Here is a 25,968-nt window from a genome sequence, read left to right as displayed (position 1 = left end):
TTTTAGTTTCCACATATTTATAATCTCTTTTTGAAAATATTGATCTTTGTGAGTCAGATTAGCGAAAGCCATCGTCTGTGATTACATTTTTGTCGGCTTTAAATAAGTCTTCCTTTCGTACTATAAAATATAAAGAACTTTTTTTATTGTTCTGTAGAAAAATGGAGCACAGCGACAAGTCCGAAAGCTGGTTGGTTCATATATTTTTTGTTGAGGATTATTGTGTGACAAGTGTTTTATATTAAAAAACAGAAAGGATTTTGTCCAAAGTCAAATTAACATATGACTCTGTGTGTGTCAAGATGCTTCTTTTGGTCAAGTTTAATCGAAAAAGTGAAAAGGAAAAATGAACAAAACACAAACTCTATCTGGGACCATCTATTTTTGTCTGAAGGTTGGTCCATGAAAGGTTGGGTATCCCCTTTTATTATATTTTTATTGTTTTAAATGAGTAAATGCACTGTTATAAATCCCTTTTTCAGAGGTGGGGTTTATTTCCCATAAATTACTGTTCATATTTTTAATAGTTTTGTAAGTAGCTCTTTAACTTACTTACTTACTTAGATTTTAATTGAATTATTTAAAATAAATGTCAAATTTTAACCATATGCTAGTGATGGTTTGGTGAGGCCTCATGAAGCAGCTGATGTCGTTTCATGATACAGTTTAAAAGGCCACTAGATGGCACTCTCAGTTAAAAGGATGACAGGTTTCATTAAATTATTAGATCAGAGCCAAAGATTATAAAGCAGAGAGCGCCATCTAGTGGTCATTCAAGTAAAGACACTGTATCATGATACAGATAATGTTGTATCAATAGCTTCATCAATCCATCACTACCATAGAAATAAATGTTTTTTTAAAACATTTCTTTTAATTATTATTGTGAGCTAACAATTTATCGGCAAATATATATAAATACATGATTTACAGGTGTTTGGTATTAACAAGCGGACGTGAGCTGAGATAACAGATTGAAATAAGTTGAGTGAAGCACAAACTGCAGGCAAAGTGGGTCGTATACGTCACTTATGATGCAACAAAGTGTACTACCCTGACTTGAATCGCCAGAACAAATGTGTCTCAAATAGCTTTGGATGGCCAGTGTGATACACAATGTTGCACACATGGAACACAAACATGTGTGTACACAGTAGAACAGCTTCCTAGTAACTTACCGTAAGACAAGATTGCACAAGATTTTTTAACACGTTGTGTGTGTGGATAAGATGGTGTTTATATCAAAGGTTATGTGCGTGTACGTTTAAAGAAAACAGAGGAGAGTACAGGCTGTTTCAAACATAAGAAACACAAGAAGAAATGACTCTTAATGGAGACAAAGCGCACATACCAAAGGGAAAAGTAAAGCTGAAATTGCTCCAGCACTGCACATAACATGCGATCAGGCATACCCTGTAAATAACACACAACAGTTAGTCAACATCATGGCTTATATGGTGAACAACAATACACTACCCACATCTACAGTACGCTCGGTGAGACAAGAATTGCCACCACGTCTGACATCAGGCATATATGCGACACGCTCTGGGGGTGAGTGACTGAGGCGTTGTGGAAAGGAAGATGATGGAGGAGATGGAGGGGAAGTTCTACTCACTGTGAGGCTCCTCATTGGTGCGTTCATCCCAGGTCCAAGAGATGTGGAGAAGCCAAACAGAGAGAGAGAGAGAGAGAGAGAGAGAGAGAAGAAAGAGATGCAAAGTGGAGGTCCCCTAAAGCCAAGAGGGGTCGCGCTGCAGCTGTCGATGAATGGTAGAGATCATATGGCCAGAGTTAAACAGCAGAGAAGTTCAAGACGTGTGTGGTAGCGGTTGTTTGAAAATAGTGATACACCGATAAATCGCCATCATTTTTGTCCAAAAGACTGTATTATTGAATAGCACTGTATTAATTTGTTTTTCTTTGCTTTTAAATCAAATTTTCATTTTTACAATAGTCATTTTACAGTTTATATATCAGTAAAGTGACTGTAAAATAAAATAATTTGAATTTTTATTTACAATTAACATGCAAATATTCAGGGCGTTTGTTCACTTTTGTGTAGCAATTAAACTTCTGACCGCTAGACTTCAGCATTAAGTTCCTCTCCAGCTAAAGGAACAATGATATCCAACAAGATCCCAGCGATGACTGGGGACAAGAGGATACAGTCGACTCCAGCTGTTTTTTAAAGCTGAGGTTTGGACGTTCATTGGCAGTTACGACTTTATCGAGAGTCATGTCGTCTTTAAATCCTGCAACACCTATAGGTAAGTACTCGACAATACTACAAATATGTCTGTTCCTAGAGTATCACAATATATATCTTATCGCTGCCTCTGTATCATGATACATATGATATGGCAAGATTATTGCAAATACACAACTGTAATGTTAAGCGCCTACCAAGTACCACTCTTATCATTAACGCTCTCAAGACAAGAACTATACATTTATTTAATATCTGCAACATACAGGCATTAGATCCAGTTGTATGGAGGTTTTTAGGTTCTATAAATCAGACATGTGGTTTCCAGACCTGTCCTAATCCATTTGTCCTTTAGCAAGGTTGCTCAATTCCTCCTTGACAAAAGACACTCAAAATTAATTAACCTCCTTAAATTACAGAATTGTCGGGCCCTTTTACACTCAATATAAAGGATTTACTGTCTATTAAGGATGAAAGAAATCATTTATTATTTTTTAATTAGATCTTTATTTTCTTTTTACCAATATTTAATTTCGATTGAATACACATGATTTATTTTAGAATAAGAAAAGTACAAGAAAATCGAAATATTTCAACTTCCAAAAAAAAAAAAAAGGGAGAAATTGCCATCCCTTGTTATAATAATATTGGAATGTTTTGCTTTTGCACCGAGAAAAGAATCTGTCCGTCCTGTAGACCCCCTGCTGTTAGGAGCAATTTCACAGAATAATTACTACACTTAACATATAGAGATGGCAATGTGAGGAAGAGTGAAACAAAATTGCAGGTTCCGCCTGTTATTATGTGGGTGTATAGGTGGCATAGATTGCAATTACATTTCCATTTAGAGACGACACGCTTCTCGGAGGGAAGATGCTGTCACTTGGCACATTAAGTCTATCTGTATTTGCTGCAAAACTTTCCTTGCAAGTTCAGATTCAGAACAAGAGATGTTTATTTTATTTATTTCTTTCCCCCCCCCCCCCCAAAGATTGGTGTTTAAGTTGGTTTATTACCATTTGAAAATATAGGCAATATGCACAGTGGGTTTCTCAATTTATTTATTTTTCCAATTGTGGACAAAACTGTCACAATGTTTGTATTGTTACAGGCTTTTACGTAAAAACGAGCCGTAACAATTGTATGTAAATGCCCTAGAGGCATTCAATAAAAATGTTTATTTTAAAAATCTGACAGAGACTTTTCTAATATAAAAACGTTTCAGAATTGCACAGAACTCCAGTATAGGAAATTTTGCCTTTTTCATGGAAAAAAAAAATTCCGTAAAGAATATATATTATTTTAACGTTAATGTAAACCATGGGTGTCAAACGCAATTGTACAAGGGGCCAAAATGTTTACAACAATCAAGGTGAGGTGCCAAATTAAATGTACTGTATCTATATCTTGTTGTTCTTCTTATGAAACTAGCGTCTGCTGTGTACTGGAAACCCGATTTCCTGAAAGAGATCTCCACAGGGATTAATAAAGTCTATCTTATTTTATTTAATCTAAATGTAACATTTACTGGGTCACTACAGACTTCTTCATCAATTTTTTTCTTTTTCTCAGAAGTTCCCGGATTAATTGAGGACATTGTGTATCTCTGCTTGCTAAAAGAAATGTTAAACATTTAATCTGAGTGCGTCGCTCAAAATGCCAGATAACAGTTTAACAGTATATATTTAACATTTTTAGGGAAATCTTCAATTTAAGCACTCTTGAGGGCCACATAAAATAGGATGCCAGGCGGGATTCAGCCCCCAGACCTTGATTGTGACGCATGCTGTAAACTATGAATCGAATTTAATAAATGTACATTTACACAAAAAAAATTCTGTTACAACACACTTTTTTTCTTACTTTTTGTGGCTATAATTACAATTATTATTGGCATTGTTGTTTTTGTTCACTACAATGTGATCATATACTAGTTTTATACTTTTTATCTTGCTTTTAATTTTTTGGCTAACATTCCAGTTTAAACTAAATAAACGTAGCAAAATAAGCTTAATGAGTCCTAATCATATGGTAAATGTAGTCTCTTAAACAGACAGGCCGCCTTGAGGTCAGAGTACAACTGATGAGAATGATAGATGTAGAAACGTTTCTGACAGCTACCAATTTTACTTTGGATTTTTAAAAATAAATAATAACTAGTTCAATTTGGAATACAACTTGCTAAAGTTCTTTGTTTCAGGAACTTCTGTTTTATCTTCCCTTTATTGGTCCTCAAAATAATATTGACTGAATATTGATTTGTTTTTTTTAATCAAACAGATTTAAAGTTTAGGATATCTTAAAGAGGAACTAATGTGAAAAGTTTATAAAAACCCAACCCTCCTGAATAAGTCAGAAGAGTTGGGTTCCTATAAACTTCTCCCTCGTCTAAAATCTTGGCGAACGTGATGTTACGAGAGCAGAGTGACGTAATAATGCCTTCACTCCACCGCCAACCAGCTGTAATCACGCTCTGCTTTGTTTATACAACGAATCCCTTGGAAGTGGAGACTTCTGGATTGATAACACTGTCCTGAAAAAAAGTCAACGTTTGACCAATCACAGCAAAGTGGGCGTGGTTGAGGTAAGCAAGATTTTTTTCTAATGTAAATATCTTTATTAAAAGAGAGTTTTGTACAGACAGACACTTAATATATAAGTAGTATAAATATTCAAGATCTATTTATCAGACACTTAAATCAACACATAGGTTGCTCTTTAATGACTTTTTAACATAAACAATCCTAATAAGGAGCCATAAAAACAACCAATTATAGCTTTTATAACCTAGTGATGGAGAATGTTGCCAATGCGTTGATCATCATAAATCAGTGCCTTGCTCAAGGATATATCAACACAGAGTGTAAATCGAATCTAAAGCCCCAACAAAAACTAAAGGGCAGATGGCTATTGAACGAACTGTCCCGATGACAACTGCTGTGATTGAGTGAAACCAACGCGTTACTATGGAAACGGAGGAGAGCTAAGCTGCTACATTGACAGGAGAGACAAGCTAACAAGCGATGCTACAGCAAAACTACAACTCAATTTTAGGTGACAACACACTCTCACGGGAGGAAGGAGAATTATTCACGACTACATTTTAACCCAGCCCTAGCTCGTCGTGGGTGCCAGTGAAGCCACTTCCTGGAGGAAAAGAAGCTAGCATCAGTAGCATCATTAGCATCACTAGCATCACTAGCATCACTAGCATTCCGCGTCCTTGATAAGATGGAGGAACACACGACTGCTTCAGTCACATCTTAAACAAGCTCTGTGGAACGACTTACGGGTGGATGTTTTTCTGCTTTGTCAAGCGTGTCGCGTCGCATCCATGACATCAGCTGTTTTCTTCTTCCTGGGATCTTGCGGGAGAGAGAGAGAGCGGGAGCGCGCGGCAGGTTGCAATCACATCAGCAGCGGCGGCGGCGGGGGCGCGCGTTCGTCGCCATGACAACAGTGGATCGTTCACCTCGCCACTGTTGATCAATAGGCTTTAAATTAAACGAAGCTTTATCGATTGCCGATGTTTACACCCAATTCACATGGCATGTATAATTCCAATATTAACAAAGTATAATCGGAATGTTGTTTGTAGTGCTTTTATTAAAAAATAAATATTATAGAAGAATAAACAAAAATAACCGATAAATAATATTTAATTTCTACTCTGCGCTCTGGTGAACATAAAATGAATATAATCTTTAAAATAGCTTAGGCAAAAAAAAAAAAACATTAAGTTCAATAGAAAATAAAATATAAAAACGATCATGTACTACTTATTACTTAGTCTAAGCATTAAATAACTAATTGATTAACTAATGCCACAAAAATAAATTATTAATTCTTATTTACATTTTTTTTTTGCAACCATTATGCTTAACTATTCATTACTTATTGAATAGTAAACCCATATAAAATTGCTATTAGACTCTGGAGTCCTGTGAAAGAAGTGCCAAATATGGATGGTTGAGTTTTTAAACCCCGGCTGTAGATGATAGTTTATTGATTTCAATCTCTTGTAAAAATGCAGGGCTGTATTATATCCTGTGACTATTTTTTAAATGTAAGATGAAGTGTGATTCCATGACACTTGGAATGATGTGTTACAAAAATCTATTTGAGGTGCATTCTATTCATTTCTTTGAAATTAATATAATAATCATGTAAAAGGCACATATGTATGCGTGTATAAATCTATTTAATTTAGAGCAAAAACAATCCAAACACTCTTACTGCTTTTAAAATAAACAACTTAACAAAAGTACAAAATGTAACTTTAAATATAAATATTTGAGTTCATATGGGAGGATATACGAAAAAAATTAAAATAAAAAAAAAACGAAAAAAATATTCTAAGTCGTAAAATAGCTCAGAAATGTTTAATTTATCATTAAATATGTTTTAATTAAAATAATTATATTAAATTTATTATATTATACATATATTCTTATAATATTACTTGTTCTGTTTTATTGCTAATATGTGATCTCATGATGGCCACTTAACCATTGTATTATATCTGGGTCAAGGTGATCCGAAGGCTTGAAAACCACCAAAAAAGTTGGTGGTATCCCTTGTGTTGTCTCCGGGTCAAGTGTGAACAACCTCCACCACTACATATGCTCTTATGGAAGCCAGGGAGGCCTTCATGTTGCCTTTCAAGCCTCCGGGTTACCTTTGACCCAGAGAAAACACAAGGAATACCAGAAACACATCTATTTTTGAGCATCCGTGTCACCTTGACCAAGAGATAACACAAGGGATACTACAAACACATTTGTTTTCCGGCTCTCCGGGTCACTTTGACCCAGAGACAACACAAGGGATAGCACAAACACATTTGTAACCAGGCCTCCGGGTCACTATGTCCCAGAGACAACACAAGGGATACCACAAACCAAATTGTTTCTGGGTCTCCGGGTAACCTCTACCTAGAGACAAACGAAGCGATACCACAAACACATTTGTTTCCGAGCCTCCTGGTCACCTCGACCCAGAGACAACGGAAGGGATACCACAAACACATTTGTTTCCAAGCCTCTGGGTCACCTTGACCAGGAGACAACACAAGGGATACCACAAACACATTTATTTTCAAGTCTCCGGGTCACTTTCTTGTATAACATTGGGATAAATATAAATTCCAATAACTCTAAAATGTAAAACGAAGTGTGAACCCCTCTTTCTTCAAACGTGGGTAACGTGGCAGACAGAAGAAGTATTACCTAAGCCGAGAACCCCGGCTCTCACTACATCTGGACTGGAAAACTTAACAGGAAACAGCTTTTTTTCCTATTTATAGCTGCAGAGTGATTGAGTCTGGTGTCGATGCAAATGTCGCAGGCAGGTGTCGTGCACACAATTGTGCAGAAAAAGGACATGCAAGTGTTGAAAAAACTGGAGTCTGGAATCGATCCGAGATATATTGTTCTTATGAACCTCTGTGTGTTCTTGAACTAGTGAGACTTGTGAGCTCCTGGGTGTGTGGAGGAATTCTGGGCTGTACTTTAAAAGCAGATGTTTGATTTCCTCTGCCTTTCTCCGTCCAAAAACGTCTACGATACCATAAATAGATCATCTCGAAAAGAAGAATGGAAGAGGGGAAACAAAAGTCTGCTTCTAATTACATCTCAAAATGGTGACTGAACTTTTCTTTTTTTTTTTCTTTTTTTTTCATTATTTTGGCAGTTTCCCCACGCCAACGCTTGCCCGGGACTGTCTGAGAGTCAAGACTAATCAAAGGCACTTGTATAGACTGGTGGCCTCTGAAAAGCTCAGCCTGCGGATTTTTCCTCTCCTTCTCTTCGCTGTCTTTCTCTCTCGCACTCCCTTTCCTGTCCCGTCTGTTTAGGGAGAGGAACGGCTGGGAAATTCCTTCAAGCTACTTTACTGCAAGGTTTTTTCGGGGGGATTTAAACATGCACGCTGAGAGTCTGCAGCAGTCCATGCTTGTGCCGCTGAGTCTTATTCTGCTCTGTGCCGTGGAGGACTCTTTGTTGCAATCGCCGAGGTGAGTTCCCCATGCACAGCTTTGTTTTCTCTAGTCTATATCGGGCAGCATCTGGAGAGAAAGCAGGATGAGGGAGGTGGTAGATTTTGCTGACAAAAGGAGAAAAAGTGGGGAGTGCAACAAGAGGAAGTTTTGTTGCTGGAATCTGACCGAAATAAAGCCTTTAATTTTTTTATTATTGGCTAAACAACTTTTTTTAAAGTTACCTCAGCTCAAACTTATCTGCGTCATGGGGTTTTTTTTTGTTGCAAAAGTGTTATTCAAGTAGATAAAGAGGCAATTCACTTCCCTCAATCTTCTTCTCTTTAAATCTCCGGAGGTCAGGGTATGAGAGGTTCTGAAGGAACCTGCAGGAACTGAAAGCTTCATCCAGTATAGCTTGCAGTATCAAACGTCTATTGTACTCTCTAAAGATGAATCTGGCAATACAAATAAAAGCTATATAACTCAAAGTATTTGTCATGCTCTTCCTATTGGTCGAAAAATACGTTTTTTTTTGGTTATTAAAGAAGTTTAAATGCGAAATAATTTTCATCCAGACACAACATCCTGTCAGATCCACATGCATTAGGGATATTTGTGGCTTGAATTCATCAAATCATTAATAAAAAATGCTTCCACAAAGAAAAAAAAAAGGTAAAAAATGGCTCCACCAAGAATGTTACTTTTCAAGTGCCTTTATCAGTCTGTCATCATTTAAAATGTTATCTCCTGGAAAGGTTTATCTTGGCACGAGGAAGAAACTATTGCAATAATGGGGTGTTCCAAATGACCATCTGGATCCACAGATCATTTGAAGATGTATCACTCTCAGTGTTGCAATCACATTTCCTCTGGGCTTGTCAGGACAAATAATTAAATATGATTTGAAAACGTTTAAATAAATAAAAATACTTAAGCTTTAGTCTTAATTTGTATTGTATATATATATAATATTTTTGACATTATACATTTTTTATAAAATACATTAAAAGTCGAAATAAAGTGTTATAATGAATAATGGGTGTAATGTTTAATTTTTATATATAAATTAAAATGAAGAAAATATGATATAAAAGCATAATGTAAAATATAAAACCAATACCCATGAAAAGTACAAATACATGGAAGGGATGAGGGAAAAAGGCATTAAAATAAAGATATTTAACTAGTTAAACTAGTAAAAGAATTGTAGGGTATATATTTATGTAATATAGAGTGTTAATGTGTTCCGATTGAACTGTTGTTTTGTCATCAGCCAGGTAACCGGCGACTGCAAACTGTCGAAAGAGTCGTCACTGCGCCGCTGCCGAACACCAGATGGAAAGATCTGCAGTGGAAGAGGGAAGTGCGACTGCGGCGTCTGCCTTTGCGAGGCGGCGGGTCCGGAGAAGTTCTTCGGGCCCCGGTGCGAGTGCCACGACTGGGTCTGTGCCACGCGCGACGGCAAGGCTTGTAACGGTGAGTAGAGGCGAAAGAAGAACCTTTGATTGTTTGTGACAGGATTATGAAGTGATAGAATGACTCGCCGCCTCGTGGATGAAAAACATCTGAAAGTGGTTACTGTGTAAGTGATACAGCAGAACCCTTCGCACCAGAAGATACGATGTGAGACACTTTCCTAATGAACCTTCCAGCTGTGGAGGTTTAGCTTCTTTCCTGAATGATCCTCAAATTCGTTTTCTTCGTCACTGAGGAAACTCATGGTAATTTAATAAGTCAAAAATACTTATGCTGGAAAGTTTCCTTTGCATTGGATTTAACAACATATAATATTTATGAATATATGTTACTTTAATAACTTTAATAATCATAATAATAATAATCATAATAATAATAATAATCATAATAATCAAAATAATAATACTTCTATACAAAAATATATAAACCAAATTATTCGAGAGTAAAATGTTTATGGTGTTTTATATGTATCTATTAAGCTACTACAACTGATACAATTTCTTATTTTGATGGGAATGAAGAAATTAGAAACATATGCAATTATAATAATGAAGTAGATCCAGTATAATTGCCTTAAATTACAATGAATAATAACAATAATGGCAAATTAAATACAAGGATTTTTAATTATTATGATGTGATGCTAATGCTAGATGCTAATTATTTTTTATATACATTTTCCACCTTTGATCATTTTAATAAAACACTGGTGCTTTAGAATTACCCAAATACTAGTGATGGGTTGATGAGGCGTCGTGATACAACACCAGCTGTATCATGATACAGTGTCATCATTCTGAAAGCCTTGTATCGTGATACAGATTAAGAAAAATCCACTAAATGCTTTAAAATCTTTAGTTCTGATCTAATTGAAACTTGGCATCATTTTCACTGAGAGTGCCATCTAGTGGTCTTTAAAACTCTTTCATGAAACACCAGCTGCCTTGTGAGGCCTCATCTACTAGTGATGGTCTGATGAAGCTTCATGAAGCAGTGTCATTATTTATAGAGTCCACTAGATGGCGGTCTCTGCACTATTGTCTTTTGTTTTGAACAACTGTTATAATAAAACATCATTTTTCAACTGATGGCGCCACCTACTGACCTCTAAACAACATGACACTGCATCATGAAGCTATTGAATATTTTCTCCACTTTAGCCTAATTACGAACTTGATTTTCCCTTTTTTGCATTTTTATTTTAAATATTACTCAACATAAAGAATAGACATGTTGCAAAGATACCTTTGTTCGTCCTCTGTAATCACCAGCTATGAGTGTCATGGTTAAAAGGAGATATGTGGGCATCAAGAGCCGCTCTAATAGAGATGTGGATGTATGTGTGTGCGGATGCTGGTGATGGCTGGTGTGATTTATTTGGGCGGACAAGTTGGCTGCTGTGAGAAGCTCATTATGGTTCAGCAGTCTGGAACGAGAAGACCCTGCTTCAGCCTGATAATGGGGTTTCACTCACTGCTACAGGGATCACAAATGAAACCTCGATGCATCAGAGGAGGAGGAGGGTGAGCCGGGGCTTTCACGTCGCACATACTTCTTACTCACCAGATGAAAGCTCATTTCCATCCAGTTACTTGTTATAATCAAGTGTACCGAGTGCTTCCAGTCTTCACCTGCTGCTGGTCTGCAGCAGTTCCGGCCAAATGTGTGTGTGTGTGTGTGTCTTATCTGTGCCCGCAGATATGATCAAAGATGTTGCTTTGCTTTCGGGAAAATGTTTATTTCTACTCTGAAAACAGCGTTTCTGTCAACAAATTGATGACGAGGGAACCATGTCAACCTCAAGTCAAGAGCTACTTTCACCTTTACAAAGAGCTTCATTCATTTGCAGTTTTCTGCTCTTATTTCGGAAAACAAAGCGCTTTAACAATCAAAAATAATACACAGTTGAAATATATACTTTAAAAGGTCAAAACACATAAGACAAACACAGGAGTCCCAGAAAATCATGGAAAATCCTGCACAAATAAAAATGTCTTAAGATATTTCTTGAAGGAGTCAGTAGATCCATCAAACACAGAGGGAGAGGAAGATTGTTCCAAAGCTTAGGAGCAACAACCTGGAAGGATTTCTCTCCTCTGGACCATGTTCAGGAACCATCAGTAGATTCTGATCCACAGACCTAAGAGCCCGAGCTGGAGTGTAAGGCTGGATCAGATCACTGATGTAAGGAGGAGCCTGACCATGAATAGCTCTGAAAGTAAGAAACAGAATTTTAAAATTGATCCTGAAAGAAACCGGCAGCCAGTGAAGAGTTTTAAGGATCGGAGAAATGTGAGTTCTTCTACTAGAGCTGGTAAGGATCCTCGCTGCAGAAGTTTGTATTAACTGCAGGCGAGACAGCAGTCCCCAATTGCAAATATCTCGACATACTGATATTGCGACAAACTTTTGATGGGCAAAAAGGAAATATTCCAGAAATCCTATAAGGTATTTTTATCTTTACTCTTAGGATCAGTTGGAATAAAATAGTTTTGATTCCTTTAAAGAAACCAATAGGCTAAAAAAAAATAAGTTATTAAGACCAAAAAGAACTCATTACGGCTTATTAACTCACAATTTATTAGTGATGGTCTGATGAAGTTTCATGAAGCAGTGTCATGTTGTTTAGAGGTCAGTAGGTGGCGCCATCAGTTTAAAAATGATGTAATGTTTCATAAGAACAGTTGTTAAAAACAAAGGAAAATAGTGCAGAGACCGCCATCTAGTGGACTCTGAAAATAATGACACTGCTTCATGAAGCTTCATCAGACCATCACTACAATTTATCCATTTTTGTTATTTTTTACTAAACCCAACTTAACATGTTTTATTACAAAAAACAACTGACATGAAAACATATTCAACAGCACCACGACTTAAATATATAGTCCTTTGTTCCTTAAGTATATACTGTATATAGATAGATAGAACTTTATTGATATGTTAAATATTTTAACCTGAATAGGCAAATGTTGCGATCACAAAAACAATGGCAGATTTATGTTTACCATGACAATATCATTTATTTTTTCTATATTTTTAAATACATTTTCCAGCTTTGATACTGTAAATAAAAGTCTAAGAAACACTGGTGTCTTATGATACACTATCAACATTTTAATAGGCTTGTATCATTTAAAAAATATATATTTTTATGAATTATTAAATTATTTATTTTTTTAATTTATTTTAAGTTTTTTATTACGTGTCGTTGAGGCCTCGTAAAGTCGATGATGTTGTATCATTATACAGTTTCAAAGACCACTAGATGGCACTATCAGTGAAAATGATGCCAGGTTTCATTGAATTGGTAGATCAGAGCCAAATATTTTAAATCAGAGAGTGACATCTAGTGGTCTTTCAAAATTAAGACACTGTATCACGATACAACATCAGTTGTATCATGAGGCCTCATCAACTCATCACAAGTGAGCAATAACACAAATACCTCCAACAAAACATGGAAATCTAATCTGATCAAGTGACTCTGTCTGATGAACTGCATTCATTACCTTCTCTTCAAATACATTCAAGTAGTAATTGGAATTCATGAATCATTTTTGAGTCACATCCGTGACAGCTTTCTCTGCTCTAATATGTCGTCTGCAGTTCTGGATCTGATCAGAGAGCAGCAGAAAATAACATGACAATGTCCAGAACTAACATCTGTTCTCCAAGTGCACAGCTCAAATTTTTTTTAGTGTTTGTTTTCAACCCCACCTCTGACAAAAATCATACTTTCCGATGATAAAAGTCAAATGAATTCCCAAGACGGCTCGTGGAAAATTGGACTTAACTCGCGGAGGAGCGTCGTGTTACATTTCAAAAGACTCCACGTGGCAATGTTTTTAATCATGAGTCCGCCCCTTCTTTCCACCCTGCGACATCTGTCTCTCGCATTGTTGTCTCCCATGTGTTGAACTTTAGATCGCATTTTTGTCTCGGGTGTGTGCAGACGCTCTGTTGTGTGGTCTCTGTGTGCGATCTTTTGTAGCAGCACATTAGGAACTTGACTCAAAATTGTCTTCAGATGGGGTGTATATTAGTGTTGTGTTCGGATTCCTTTTCGAACATTTTCTGTCCCACACTTATAAATGCACCATAGCTGTTCCTATTATATGAAGTAGTTAAAGGCCCAGAAGGCCTGATGAAGCTGATGAGGTATCATGATACAGTGTTTTCATTTTGGAAGGCCACTAGACGGCACTCTCTACTTTATTATATTGTCTCTGATTCAATGAAATCCAGCATCATTTTAGAACAGTTTTTACAAAATAAAGACACTGTATCATGATACAGCATCAGCTGTTTCATGGGACCACATCAAAACCATCACGTATCATATATAAATATTACGCTTGTTTATGTGAATAATGCAGGACTGTTTGTAAATAAAGTTTTATTTTGTTTAAAATTGCCAACAATTTTGCAGTTTTCTTGTCAATAATAGTTACTAGCACATAGTGATGGTAGATGAGGCATCATGACGCTGTATCATGATACAGTTTAAAAAGGCCACTAGATGGCACCCTCAGTAAAAATGAATTAGTAGATCAAAGCCCAAGATTATAAAACATAGTGATATTTAATTGCCTTTTTAAATGAAGACACTGTATCATGATACAGCATCAGCTGTTTCATGAGGCTTCATCAAAACCATCAGTATGAACCATTACACTCGTCTCAGTTAATAATACGCGGTCATTTTTCAGTTTTATTTTTTCATTTTTTCACAGTTTTATAGTCAATAATAGTTACTGACACATAGTGATGGTAGATTAGGCCTATAATACAATAATACAGAGTCATGGTTTTTATTGACTAAAGCAACATGAGTGTACAAGCAGTTTATTTTAGGACATATGCAAATATTCTTGTTTCAATATTCGACAAATGTAGCAATCCAAATACTCTTTGTTTCAAATCTGAATCAGATGTTTCACCACTTTTTCTTCCTCTCACTCTCCACCAGATTTTAGCTTCTCTTTGAAGGGTTGTGAAAATGTAAGATTCTCTCAAAGGTGCTGTTGTTGCGTCATCTGTCTCAAAAACAACAGCCAGTGAGGCAAGAAAAGTTCATTGTTTAGTCTTAAAAACTAACAAGAGGATTTCGTCTGATTGAGTCAAAGAAATACAATATGACAAAAAAAGACAAATAAAGCAAAGATTTATAAAATGACATCTCATAAAACCTCTTCTACCATCTTAGCTATTTCATTTAACAGGATAAAATACAGTATATAAGATAATTTGATGTGATGATATTTATTATTTATCATCTGACATTGAACAAAGATTGGTCCCTTTTTAGACCAACACTCGAAAATTAAATTAAATAAAAAGCGATAAGACATGAGCAAAGTGCGGCCTGGTGGCCACATGTGGCCCTTTAAGTGTATTCATTTGTCCATAATGAGGTCAGAGTTAGTGATGTGCTGATGAAGCTTCATGAAGCAGTGTCATGTTGTTTAGAGGTCAGTAGGTGGCGTCATCAGTTTAAAAATGATGTTGAAGGAAAATAGTGCAGAGACGCCATCTAGTGGAAAATATTGACACTGCTTCATGAAGCTTCATCAGACCATCACTAGTCACTGAAGTAAATGTAGAAAACGACAGATAACAATTTTATTTTGTATTTATTATTACTAAATACAAATTTTCTTGCATCATGTTCTTTGTTTTAGACTATTTTGCTTCTTATTTTGAGAATATTTTGCCTCTCAAAATAATTTGAGTAGATGTTGAAGTAATGTTTTGCGTATATTCTTGCCCCCGTAGAAGTGTAATTTGACTAAAAATAAACACAATATATTTTAGAAAAATCCACAAATAAATTCATAATTCATTCAGAAAAAAAACTATTGAAAATACACCCTAAAAACGCGTGATCATGAAAAAGCAGAAATTGTTCAAATTTTGCATCTGCATTCTTCCGTGGAATTTCAAGATTTTTAAGAGGGGAAACGAATAGCTTCAGGGCTCCGTCTGAGCCATTGCAATTGAAAAAGTTATGAAAGTGTCTTTTGTTGTGTTGTTTTTTTATTTGATTTGACGTTCGCCCACTTATCATTGCCGGGCAGCAGCCTGAGGGGATGAGTCATCTAATGGGCAACAAGGAGGAACATCCTCTCCACTTGACTGAGACCCTTTAAAAACTGATGATGATAAAGTTTTATCGTGTTTCTTTGGGCTACAATATAATACTGATTAAATCAAGAGAAGTGATGGGTTTTATAAATTGTGCCAAAAAGACGAATATAATGTTTCAATTGGACTTAAATGTGAGTAAAAGAAGATTTTATTTTTAATCCATTTAAACAAACCTAATGTGTGTATTTCCATTTTATTAAATTGTGTTACAGCAGGAAGGAGCGTTCATTCGTCGACATCCAAGTATGTCGTAAATAAAGGTCAACCATATTATCGTGGTAGCATCGCATCAGCTGTTATTAGGGGCATTGATGTTGAAGTTGTTGGTGCCTGCATGTGTGTGTGTTTTTAAGCGTGGGATGATCCCCTGACACTGTGGAGTCGCGGAATTACTGCTCGGGAAGATAAAGTAGCGACAAGACAAGCATGGAGTCACATGCGCCAGCACCTGCCGGAAGACGGCGCTTATTGGAAGCTTGTACGTGACGGAGACTTTTGGAATAAAAAAAAAATGTTGTTTTAAATGTCATTGACTGCAGTTTGTGTATCGAAAAAAAGGAAAATTTTGATAATTTAAGATGAGTAACAGATGCTTTAGAAGCTTTTTTTAATTCACATGTTTGACTCCTTAGTGCAGTTTTTATAAAACACAACATGAATTGTATCCTCAAAAACCAGGAGTGGGTAAATACGCTTGATATTGATATACCCCTATATTGTATACGGTGTGTACTGTTATGAGTAGTGATGGTCTGATGAAGCTTCATGAAGCAGTGTAATGTTGTTGAGAGGGTGGCGCCATCAGTTTAAAAATTATGTGATGTTTCATTTGAACACTTCAAAACAATAGTGCAGAGACCGCCATCTAGTGGACTTTGCAAATAATGACACTGCTTCATGAAGCTTCATCAGACCATCACTAGTTATGAGGTACAGACCTTAGAAAAGAGAGAAGAAAACAAAGGAAATAGCATAGAAATAAACTGCATTTCAGTACAAAATTGCACATAATCAACTGTATTGTAACTTTTATAAATATAGTATTTATTTATTATAATATCCTCTTCAAAACTGACCTGACGAAGGCCACATGGGTACAGCAAAAACTAGTGATGGTCTGATGAGGCTTCATGAAGCAGTGTCATGTTGTTTAGAGGTCAGTAGGTGGCGCCATCAGTTTTGAAATGTGATGTTTCATTAGAACAGTTGTTCAAAACTAAGAAAAATAGTGCAGAGACTGCCATCTAGTGGACGCTAAAAATAATGACACTGCTTCATCAAGGCTTCGTCAGACCTTCAGTAGTTGTTGAGGCAGCTGATACTGTTTCATGAAACAGTTTGAAAGGCCACTAGATGGCACTCTCAGTGAAAATGATGCCAGGTTTTATTGTAATTAGTAGATGAGAGCCAAAGAGTATAAAGCAGAGAGTGACATCTATTAACTATTCATGTGACTTTAGTAACATAATGTGTTATTATAGGTCATTCAATAATCATATATACAGTTGTGAGGGATGTTTTCCTAGATAACAATAGTGGTGCACTAATGATTGGCTTCAGGGTTTTAACTTCTAGCTAAAAATGTATTTATCCCTTTTTTCAAATGAAAATCTTGAATCATTAAATCACAGATTTTCTATGTATGCCAGTTATTTTGTGATATTTAAAAGTCTTACTGTTACTTTTATATTATTTACCTTTAGAAATATAAAACATTTGAATAATTAATTTGTGATGAAGCTTCATGAAGCAGTGTCATTATTTTCAGAGTCCACTAGATGGCGGTCTCTGTACTATTTTCCCTTATTTTGAACAAATGTTCTAATTAAACATCACATCATTTCTAAACTGATGGTGCCACCTACTGACCTCTAAACAACATGACACTGTTTTATGAAGCTTCATCGGCTCATCACTACTTTTTTTTAGTTTTACCTTTACCGGTTTCCATAAATGTTTATTTCACAAGCTAGATTTTAAAGAAATGGTTAGACAAGTTCCCGACGGGGCTCCATTAAATACTTTTTTGATGGGTCAATAAAGCAAAAGAAACAAAACTTGATAACAAATTAAATACAATTTTTTTTTTAAATATATAAAAAACGTTAATATCAAATATTAAAAGAAAATGTTAATTCTATGAATCATAAATGGACTATTGACAAAACATTGAAACTTAAAAAAAATAATTTAATTGATTTTTTCAATATTTTACATATTTTTATTAATATTTTTTTGTCACAAAAAGGACCAAAAATCTGAATTCTTTGTTTCAGACTAATTCCCTTTATTTGTATTGCCTTAAAAAATTAATAAATAAATGTTGGGATCATATTTAGAAAGAATATAATATTTTAAAATCAGTTTCTTTTATATAAAAAAGTTCATACATTTTTTTTAAATCTGTTACAGATTGTGATTTTGCCAACTGTTCATCCACAACACATCATTATCATACCACACACGCATTGTGCTACGCAATTTGTTTGTGTTTTTTTATCGTCCTCTGAAGTACACTCGTCACTCCGAACCATTTCAATAGAAAGCCGCTGACTGATGGAAGGGCCTCGGAGAAAGGACAAGCACATTTACATGACGAATGAGTCGAGGGGGATGATTAAATACGACATACAAGGCTCCTTGTTGCTCAACACAAAGGGAGCGACATTCATAATAACTTGTCAGCAGCCTTCATCTGCATCGTGGGATCCTTCCGGTTTCACGCTTAAGTCATGATGGACCGCGTGATGAAAACCATGACTGATTGATGAGGAGGCTCCTAAAGCGCTACACAAAAATTACCAAAGAGGCAGAAAACAGATAAAAAGCAAAAGATATGGTGTTATTTGCATGTGGAAGGAACACATGAACATGACGAATGAGTTCATGCTTAAAATGTCAATGAATAGTTTGAATATAAATCGAGTCCTGTTTGACCTTGACGGCAAAGGATGCCCTGACCTTGAGGAATAAACTGAAAGAGGCAATCTCGTCGTATATTTGGATATATTCCCCCTGAATAAATGAATATGAAAGTCACATTTTATCCTTTTACTTGTTGCAGACCGAGGCTACTGTGACTGTGGGCTTTGCGAGTGCGACCAGGGCTGGTCTGGAGACGCCTGTCAGTTCCAGGACGACTGCAGCCTGACTAAGAAGAAGAGCAAGGAGCTCTGCAGAAACCCACAGGGCGTGGTCTGCTCCAAGAGAGGTGAACCCAAATAAAAATGAGAAGAAAACTATTAATTTGGTATTGCATTTGCTGGGCTGTTGCCCCCTGTTGTAGTGGAGGGAGTACTGCACATACTTGTGATTTTATAGTTTTACTTAATGACTAATACAAATTGAAGGTTGATGTTTTGCTGCCCATGTGTGGCCTGCATCCCACCTATTGTGTCAGCCTAACCTGAGGCAACAGATCTCAGATAAGAGTATGTGATAGTATTAAAGAAAAAAATCCAACTTCATTGTTTTCTACTCACCCTCATGTCCATTAAGGGTTTGGATTATTGTCAGAGTAATCTGTTCCTTTTTAGAGTTATAGGCAAAAATGTTTGTTCATTTTAATGTAGCGAAAGTACACTTAAAGACATCCAAATACCTCCGGTTTTTAACTGTCATTTTGAAGGAAGATGAAGACGAAGACAACTAAGCATTATTCGCTTGATTCAAATGAACATACCTTTTTTCCTATAACTCTAAAAAGGTACAGATTACTTTGAAAATAATCCCTAATTTTAGTCGACATGAAGTTAAGTAGAAAATTAGAGAAGTTTGAATTTTAAGGGGAAACACTCAGGTCCTTCAACAAAGACCTAACATTTATTTAACATACATTTTTACCTCTTATTAGGTTCTATATAAAATTTTTAAAAAAAGCTAAAGTTTAAATGTTCTACTCTCCCTCAATTCAATTATAGGGAAGTGAAGTAAATCTTTTAGGGAACAATTCCTAATGTCAAGGCTTCAAAACAAGATGAACACTACAGACGAGCACCATGAAGTTTTTTGGAGGTTTTTATGTTTGTCCTGTTGAAGGTAAAGATTTGAGTCCTGGGCTCAACCGTCATATGGACATACATTTTTGTCTATAGATCTAAAAAGAAACAATTTACTCTGAACATAATCCCAATTCTTAGTCGACATGAGTGAGTAGAAAAATAATTGAAGTTTGAATTTGAACTTGTACTTTAAGTGAAGTTTAATGTCATTGATCCTGAAAGATGTGTCTGATTGGATAACATCAGAATATCAACCAATCGGAATCTTCAAGTATCCAGGGTGAAGTAAAAGCTATTTTTTTGGTTTCAAGAGTGAGAGGAAAACTGACCAATCGATCAGCAGTTTTCTTGAAGCCTAACCTATGTTATCTCAGCAGAGTGGTAAGAGGGGGAGATTTAAATGGTACCTAAGGACTCTGATGCTTGATGTCATCTCCTTTTACAAGGCTTTATATGAATAATAATAAAACCATAAAAATTAGAATCAGGGCTCAGAATAATGCCAAAATGTTGGCTCAAAATAGTATGTAGGAATAAAACTTTAAAAAGGTATATATTTGATGAAACTTTTTTTTATACTTTAAAGCACATGGTCATTGAAAACTAAATCAAAAATGAAAAGTAAAAAAAAAAACATTTATTTGATGTTGATTTGATGTTGATCTTTGCATGTAAACTTTTATTTTATTTTGCCAATATTTTAACCAATACTTTTAATGAAAATTTTTTTTTTTTATAAATTTTTCTATTCTTAATATTTTCCAATTTAAGCTGACAGTGTTCCAAGGTTGAAATGTATTAACCGTGAAGCACATTATCAACTAGTACATGTTATTTGTGAACTTGCGAGGGAAAAAAACAAGTTCATCTGTTTGTTTGTTTTAAATTACTCTGTATTATCCTTACAATAAAACCTTTTTTTTTATTCCAAATGAGCATCTTCAGATGGAACAACACACTTAAAATACAAAAACAAAATCCTCTCAGAACCAATTATCACCATATATTTATCTTGTATTTTTCCCTTTCTAAGGCTTATGTAGAGCAAAAACGCCGGGTGGCCTGTTTAGTGTGAATTTATGTAAATGTATTCACAACATGCGGCCGACTAGCCTTATGGCCCTGTAATGAATGATGTGAAAAATCCTGAGAACACATTACAAATGCACAGAGCACTTTTTTTTCCTACAATTGACAACATAAATGAGCTCAAGTTCATATATTCTATAGGCACCTGTAACTGTGGGAGCTGTCTGTGTGACAACAAGGACGACAAAGGTCTGGTGACGGGTCAGTTCTGTGAGTGTGACGACAGCGAGTGTTTGGATGAAGACACGGGAGAGGTGTGTGGAGGTAGGAACCTTTTTTCACTCACTCAAACATTTACATGTAGTGGGATAAACACGGTTTTATGTATAAATGTTTATGTAAAATCTAGTGAAATACTTGCATAAATAGACTAGCTTATGGGATGCATACACACAAAATGTTTTTCATTTTCCAACTGTAATGTCAAGTGAAATAAATGTACATTTATTTAAAAATATTTAAATAAAACTAGCGCTAGCTTAGCTAGTCAACACAAGTGCGCGCTGCTATTCATTCTGAAGGGAAATGTAGCACTTCTTAATACTTTTTAGCTCTGATTTAAATCAACATTTCGTCAATTTTATCAACCAAACCAATGAAATTTAGTGAAATACCAAACCTATGGTTTCTTAAATCAAATTCAGAACAATGCATGATGAAAAAATTAAATGCTTTTGAATGAAAATCATTCATTTAAACTTAAAGTAAGTGTATCTTATAGTACAGATTAATGCATTCTTTACTATATGATGTTTTTTAAAGTGTCTTCCCAAATGTGGATGTAATTACAGAATGGAAGGAAGATGGGTTGCCCTCAATAATAATCTTATTTTATTTATCGTGTTTGTTTTAGTTTTTTTGGTGGCCCACATATTTAGAACTTTAATCTAAATTCTGAAACCTTTCAAAGAAATACAGAAATAAGTACTTTGGTTATTGATAATAATTTTGACTGTGAACAAATTTTCTCTTTACAATTAATTATAATAAATTCCCAAACTGCATTTTGTTGAGTACAGCTAGTTTGTGATGTAACACTTAGTAATATATTACTCATGTTTTTAAAGTCAGAGTTAATCCTCTAATGAAACTGATGAAATTGGCGACTGATTTGAACTACATTTTAACTTTTTTTTTTCCATTCAGGCAAAAACAAAAAACTCAACTGACAATGTGTTTTTGTTGAATTGCTTCCAGGCCACGGTCAGTGTTACTGTGGAAACTGTTACTGCGCTGCTGGTTGGCATGGAGACAAATGTGAATTCCAGTGTGACATCAGCCCATGGGAAAGCAAACGGAGGTGCACGTCTCCAGATGGCAAAATCTGCAGCAACAGAGGTCTGTTTACCCACTTCAGACAAGCAGACAGGATGTGTGAAAGCTCTATGGATTTGTGATTGTTATCCATTTGAGGTTGTTTATCTCTACTGTATGACCGACATACAGAAGAAATAAGCATTTATTTGTTTAATCTGTATGAAAAAAAATGTTTTCCCACAAATAAGGTGAATCCCAATTATGAGAAATGAAGGATGACAAAAAGAATTGCTGGAAGGATAGATGGATGGATCAATGGATGGATGAATTAATTGGTAAACTGTGGAATTATGGATGAGTGTGGGGGTGAAAGGATGACTGGATGGATTACAGCATTGATGGATGGGTGGATGAATAGTAAAAGATTGGATGGATAAATGATGGGTGCATAAAATAATGAATGGGAGTGATGGATGGATGAGTTAATAGATAGAAAATAATCGAGGATGAATGATTGGATAAAACAATGGATGAAAGAATACAATGATGGTGGATGGATGGGTGACTTGTTCAGAGAAAGTATGGATGGATGGATCAATAGATGGTTAAAAGAATGAATTGATGGATTACAGAATCGATTAATTAATGAATGGATAGATGCATGGATAAAATAATGGTTGGATGGGTAAAAGAATGGATAGAAAATGGATATATCAATTAATGGGTTAATCGATAACAGAATAGATATAAGGATAAGAGATGGATGGATGGATGGATGGATGGATGGATGGATGGATGGATGGATGGATGGATGGATGGATGGATGGATGGATGGATGGATGGATGGATGGATGGATGGATGGATGGATGGATGGATGGATGGATGGATGGATGGATGGATGGATGGATGGATGGATGGATGGATGGATGGATGGATGGATGGATGGATGGATGGATGGATGGGTGGGTGGATGGATGGATGGATGGAAAGATGGATGGATAAAAGAATGGATAAGAGTGATAGATAGATATATGAGTTAATGGATATAATAATAGATGGAGAATAAGTAGAATGGATGGATCAATTTTTGACCGAATTGATAACAGAATGGATGGATGGATGACAACAGAATGGAAAAGGCAAATAAAAGCATGGATGGTAGATTAATTAAAAATATAATGGATGGATTGTGACAGGATGGGTGGATGTACCGATAGATGGGTGAATTGACAACATAATGAAAGGATGGATGGATTAATTGATGAATAAATGATAGATAGATGGGTGAATGGATGGATCTAGGCATTTTACGGATGCAAAACCAGATTTAATAAAGGAATTCTACCCATAAACTCGAGAACAAAACGCACACTAACATTGTTTCCATCCATCCATCAATACTTCCTACCCAATATAGAGACCCAGAAATTCCCAGCATATCTTAACTTCACTTTGTATCCAGGACGGAACTATTCCATGTCCTAACTACGAGCAGTCGGGTCCAACACGTCTTCTGAAAGTCACCAGAGCATGAAGGATAAGTGGAAAACCACTGCCTGCTTTTCACCGAAACTCTAATTAATTACAGCCGAATCATGGGCCGCTCCGACACAGGAGGGTTCGGAACCACCGTTCACGGTTTACTGAACAGTCGACACCATCAGACCTCTCGCCTTCGTTGGGTCAAATACTGAGCGTGGATGTCAGTTTTATTTTCTAGTTCATATTGAACTTCATATTCCACCACCTTTCCTATATATATTCCCAGTTCATTCCCTGCTTCCAGCGTGTTTACCTCAGCCACTAGCTCTGAAGAGGTCGATTATGTTCGGATTAAATTACAGCCAACGTTTGCATAACTATATTTCCTTCCCGTGAATCTTCATCTAGATAAGAGCGCGGATCACCAGTGATGAACGCGGAGAGTTCTATAGGAAGACTGATTACATTTCCGTGTCCTATGGAAAGAGATTGTTATCTTCCCATCGCTCCGTGGATGGATGAGGATTTTAGTTGAATCAGTTAAACATCGGCTACTTCAGTCCGTCACTTGAGCTATCAGATGAATATTGTAAAAAACAAAGGAGGATTTATTAATTAACAAAACAAAGCTCTTTTAATTAACTTATTTCAGTCATGCTTCCCTATTTTCTTTTTATGAATAATTCTTGTGTGAATTATTTTGAAACTTAAAAAGAACAAAAAATGATGGCTAAAATATTTTAAAAAATTAAAAAATTAAAAAAACACATCCACCCCAGCGCCCTCTATAGGCCAGCCGTCACTGATTACAATATGACTTTTATAGATTTCTAGACGAACAAAACAGAAGGGAAAATAAAAATAAAAATATTGAACTCAAATTCCAAAAATAAACTTGTTTTTCCCAGAAATGTAAGTAAGAAAGTAAGTGAAAGTCATTTGAAAAGACTCTCACTAGACCAGGGTCACAAAGCTCTTTAACAATCAAAAACAATACACAGTTAAAATATATACTTTAAAAGCTCAAGACACATAAGACAAACACAGGAGTCACAGAAAATCAGGGAAAAATCCTGCACAAATAAACATGTCTTAAGATGTTTCTTGAAGGAGTCAGTAGATCATCAAACACAGAGGGAGAGGAAGATCGTTCCAAAGCTTAGGGGCAACAGTCTGGAAGGATTTCTCTCCTCTGGTCCGGAAGCCTGTTCAGGAACCATCAGTAGATTCTGATCCACAGACCTCAGAGCCCGAGCTGGGGTGTAAGGCTGGATCAGATCAGTGATGTAAGGAGGAGTCTGACCATGAATAGATCTGAAAGTAAGAATTAGAATTTTAAAATGGATCCTGAAAGAAACTGGCAGCCAGTGAAGAGATTTAAGGATCTGGGAAATGTGAGTTCTTCTATAAGAGCAGATCAGAATTCTCGCTGGAGAGTTTTGTATTAACTGCAGGCGAGATAGCTTCTTCTTGTTTAGGCGCTATAATAAACTGTTACAATAATCTAAACGAGAAGATAAAAACGCATGGATTATAAGGTCCAGATCGTGTTGTGACATCATTTTCCTAAGTTTAGAGATTTTTCTGGTCAGTTTTCTGATGAGTTCCTAAAAAAAAGAATATATTTTATGTCACAAAGGTTTCTTGACATCATTCTCTGTTGATAATAATACAAAATAAAATATCATTATTTAAATAATACTAAAACTATTCAAATAAATACAACTGTATTTATTCTCTCAACGTTCAAAGCAGTTCAACGAAAGAATTCCTTGATATTTTTCAGAACGAACCACTTAATATTTTATTCTTCTTGTTGTTGCAAGATAACGAACACGACTTCCTTCAACAATGTGCTCCACTGAGAGTCTCTCACTGTTGACTAGGCTCTCTTCAGAGGCTGGGTTTTGGCTTAACATGACTACATTTAAAAGTCTTCAAAGATATTCATGAACATGAACTTGAATTTCAAATCAAAGCCACAGAGAAAGATTATTTATTTCAGTTTGATATAAGCAGAGAAACTTCAACTGTTAACAAAAACGCATCCGGACCCAGATAGAGAGTTTTTTATCTGGAGCTGCTCAAAGGTCTGGTGGAGCGGCACTGTGACATTTGTGGCCCGAGATAAAAGGGCACCGCTCCATAAATCCGAGGCTCCGGGGCTATGAGGTGGAGAGGGATATTGAACTGAAAGCCCGGGGCCGACACGCGCTTCACCACGGCCCACGGGCCCGCTGAACCGGATCCCCTGGGGTTCCCTGAGCTCTGCCACTGCAGATAGCACAAAATGGGATTTCCAGCGGGTGCCGCTCAGCTGGCGTCC

The 25,968-nt window shown here is 36.0% G+C and overlaps 2 protein-coding genes across 7 annotated transcripts in view; one reads left to right on the top strand and one right to left on the bottom strand.

The window, feature by feature from the left end:
• Window positions 1-5,596, bottom strand: part of nalcn (sodium leak channel, non-selective) — a 60,864-nt gene extending 55,268 nt beyond the window's left edge. Inside the window, exons 1-3 of one of the 5 annotated variants that reach the window (XM_087803660.1) lie at window positions 5,500-5,596; window positions 1,619-1,760; window positions 1,352-1,413 (exon numbers count right to left, since the gene is read on the bottom strand). In XM_087803660.1, the coding sequence (XP_087659786.1) occupies window positions 1,352-1,393 (42 nt within the window). In that variant the 5' untranslated portion in view covers window positions 1,394-1,413; window positions 1,619-1,760; window positions 5,500-5,596. The other 4 variants (XM_087803665.1, XM_087803663.1, XM_087803662.1 and 1 more) reach the window with 4 other exon arrangements.
• A 2,155-nt stretch (window positions 5,597-7,751) lies between these two features.
• The window catches only part of itgbl1 (integrin, beta-like 1), a 51,423-nt gene continuing 33,206 nt past the window's right edge, over window positions 7,752-25,968 (top strand). Inside the window, exons 1-5 of one of the 2 annotated variants that reach the window (XM_087804847.1) lie at window positions 7,752-7,850; window positions 9,460-9,662; window positions 18,877-19,023; window positions 21,044-21,166; window positions 22,100-22,240. In XM_087804847.1, coding sequence (XP_087660973.1) covers window positions 7,804-7,850; window positions 9,460-9,662; window positions 18,877-19,023; window positions 21,044-21,166; window positions 22,100-22,240 — 661 coding nt within the window. In that variant the 5' untranslated portion in view covers window positions 7,752-7,803. Of the gene's footprint in view, window positions 8,223-9,459; window positions 9,663-18,876; window positions 19,024-21,043; window positions 21,167-22,099; window positions 22,241-25,968 lie in introns of both variants that reach the window. The other variant, XM_087804846.1, reaches the window with a different exon arrangement.

Source organism: Callionymus lyra, chromosome 12, assembly GCF_982586985.1.
Source record: "Callionymus lyra chromosome 12, fCalLyr1.hap1.1, whole genome shotgun sequence".
NCBI classification, from domain to species: Eukaryota; Metazoa; Chordata; class Actinopteri; order Syngnathiformes; family Callionymidae; genus Callionymus; species Callionymus lyra.
Note: the sequence above shows the minus strand (reverse complement) of the source record. Positions and strands in the feature narration are given on the sequence as shown.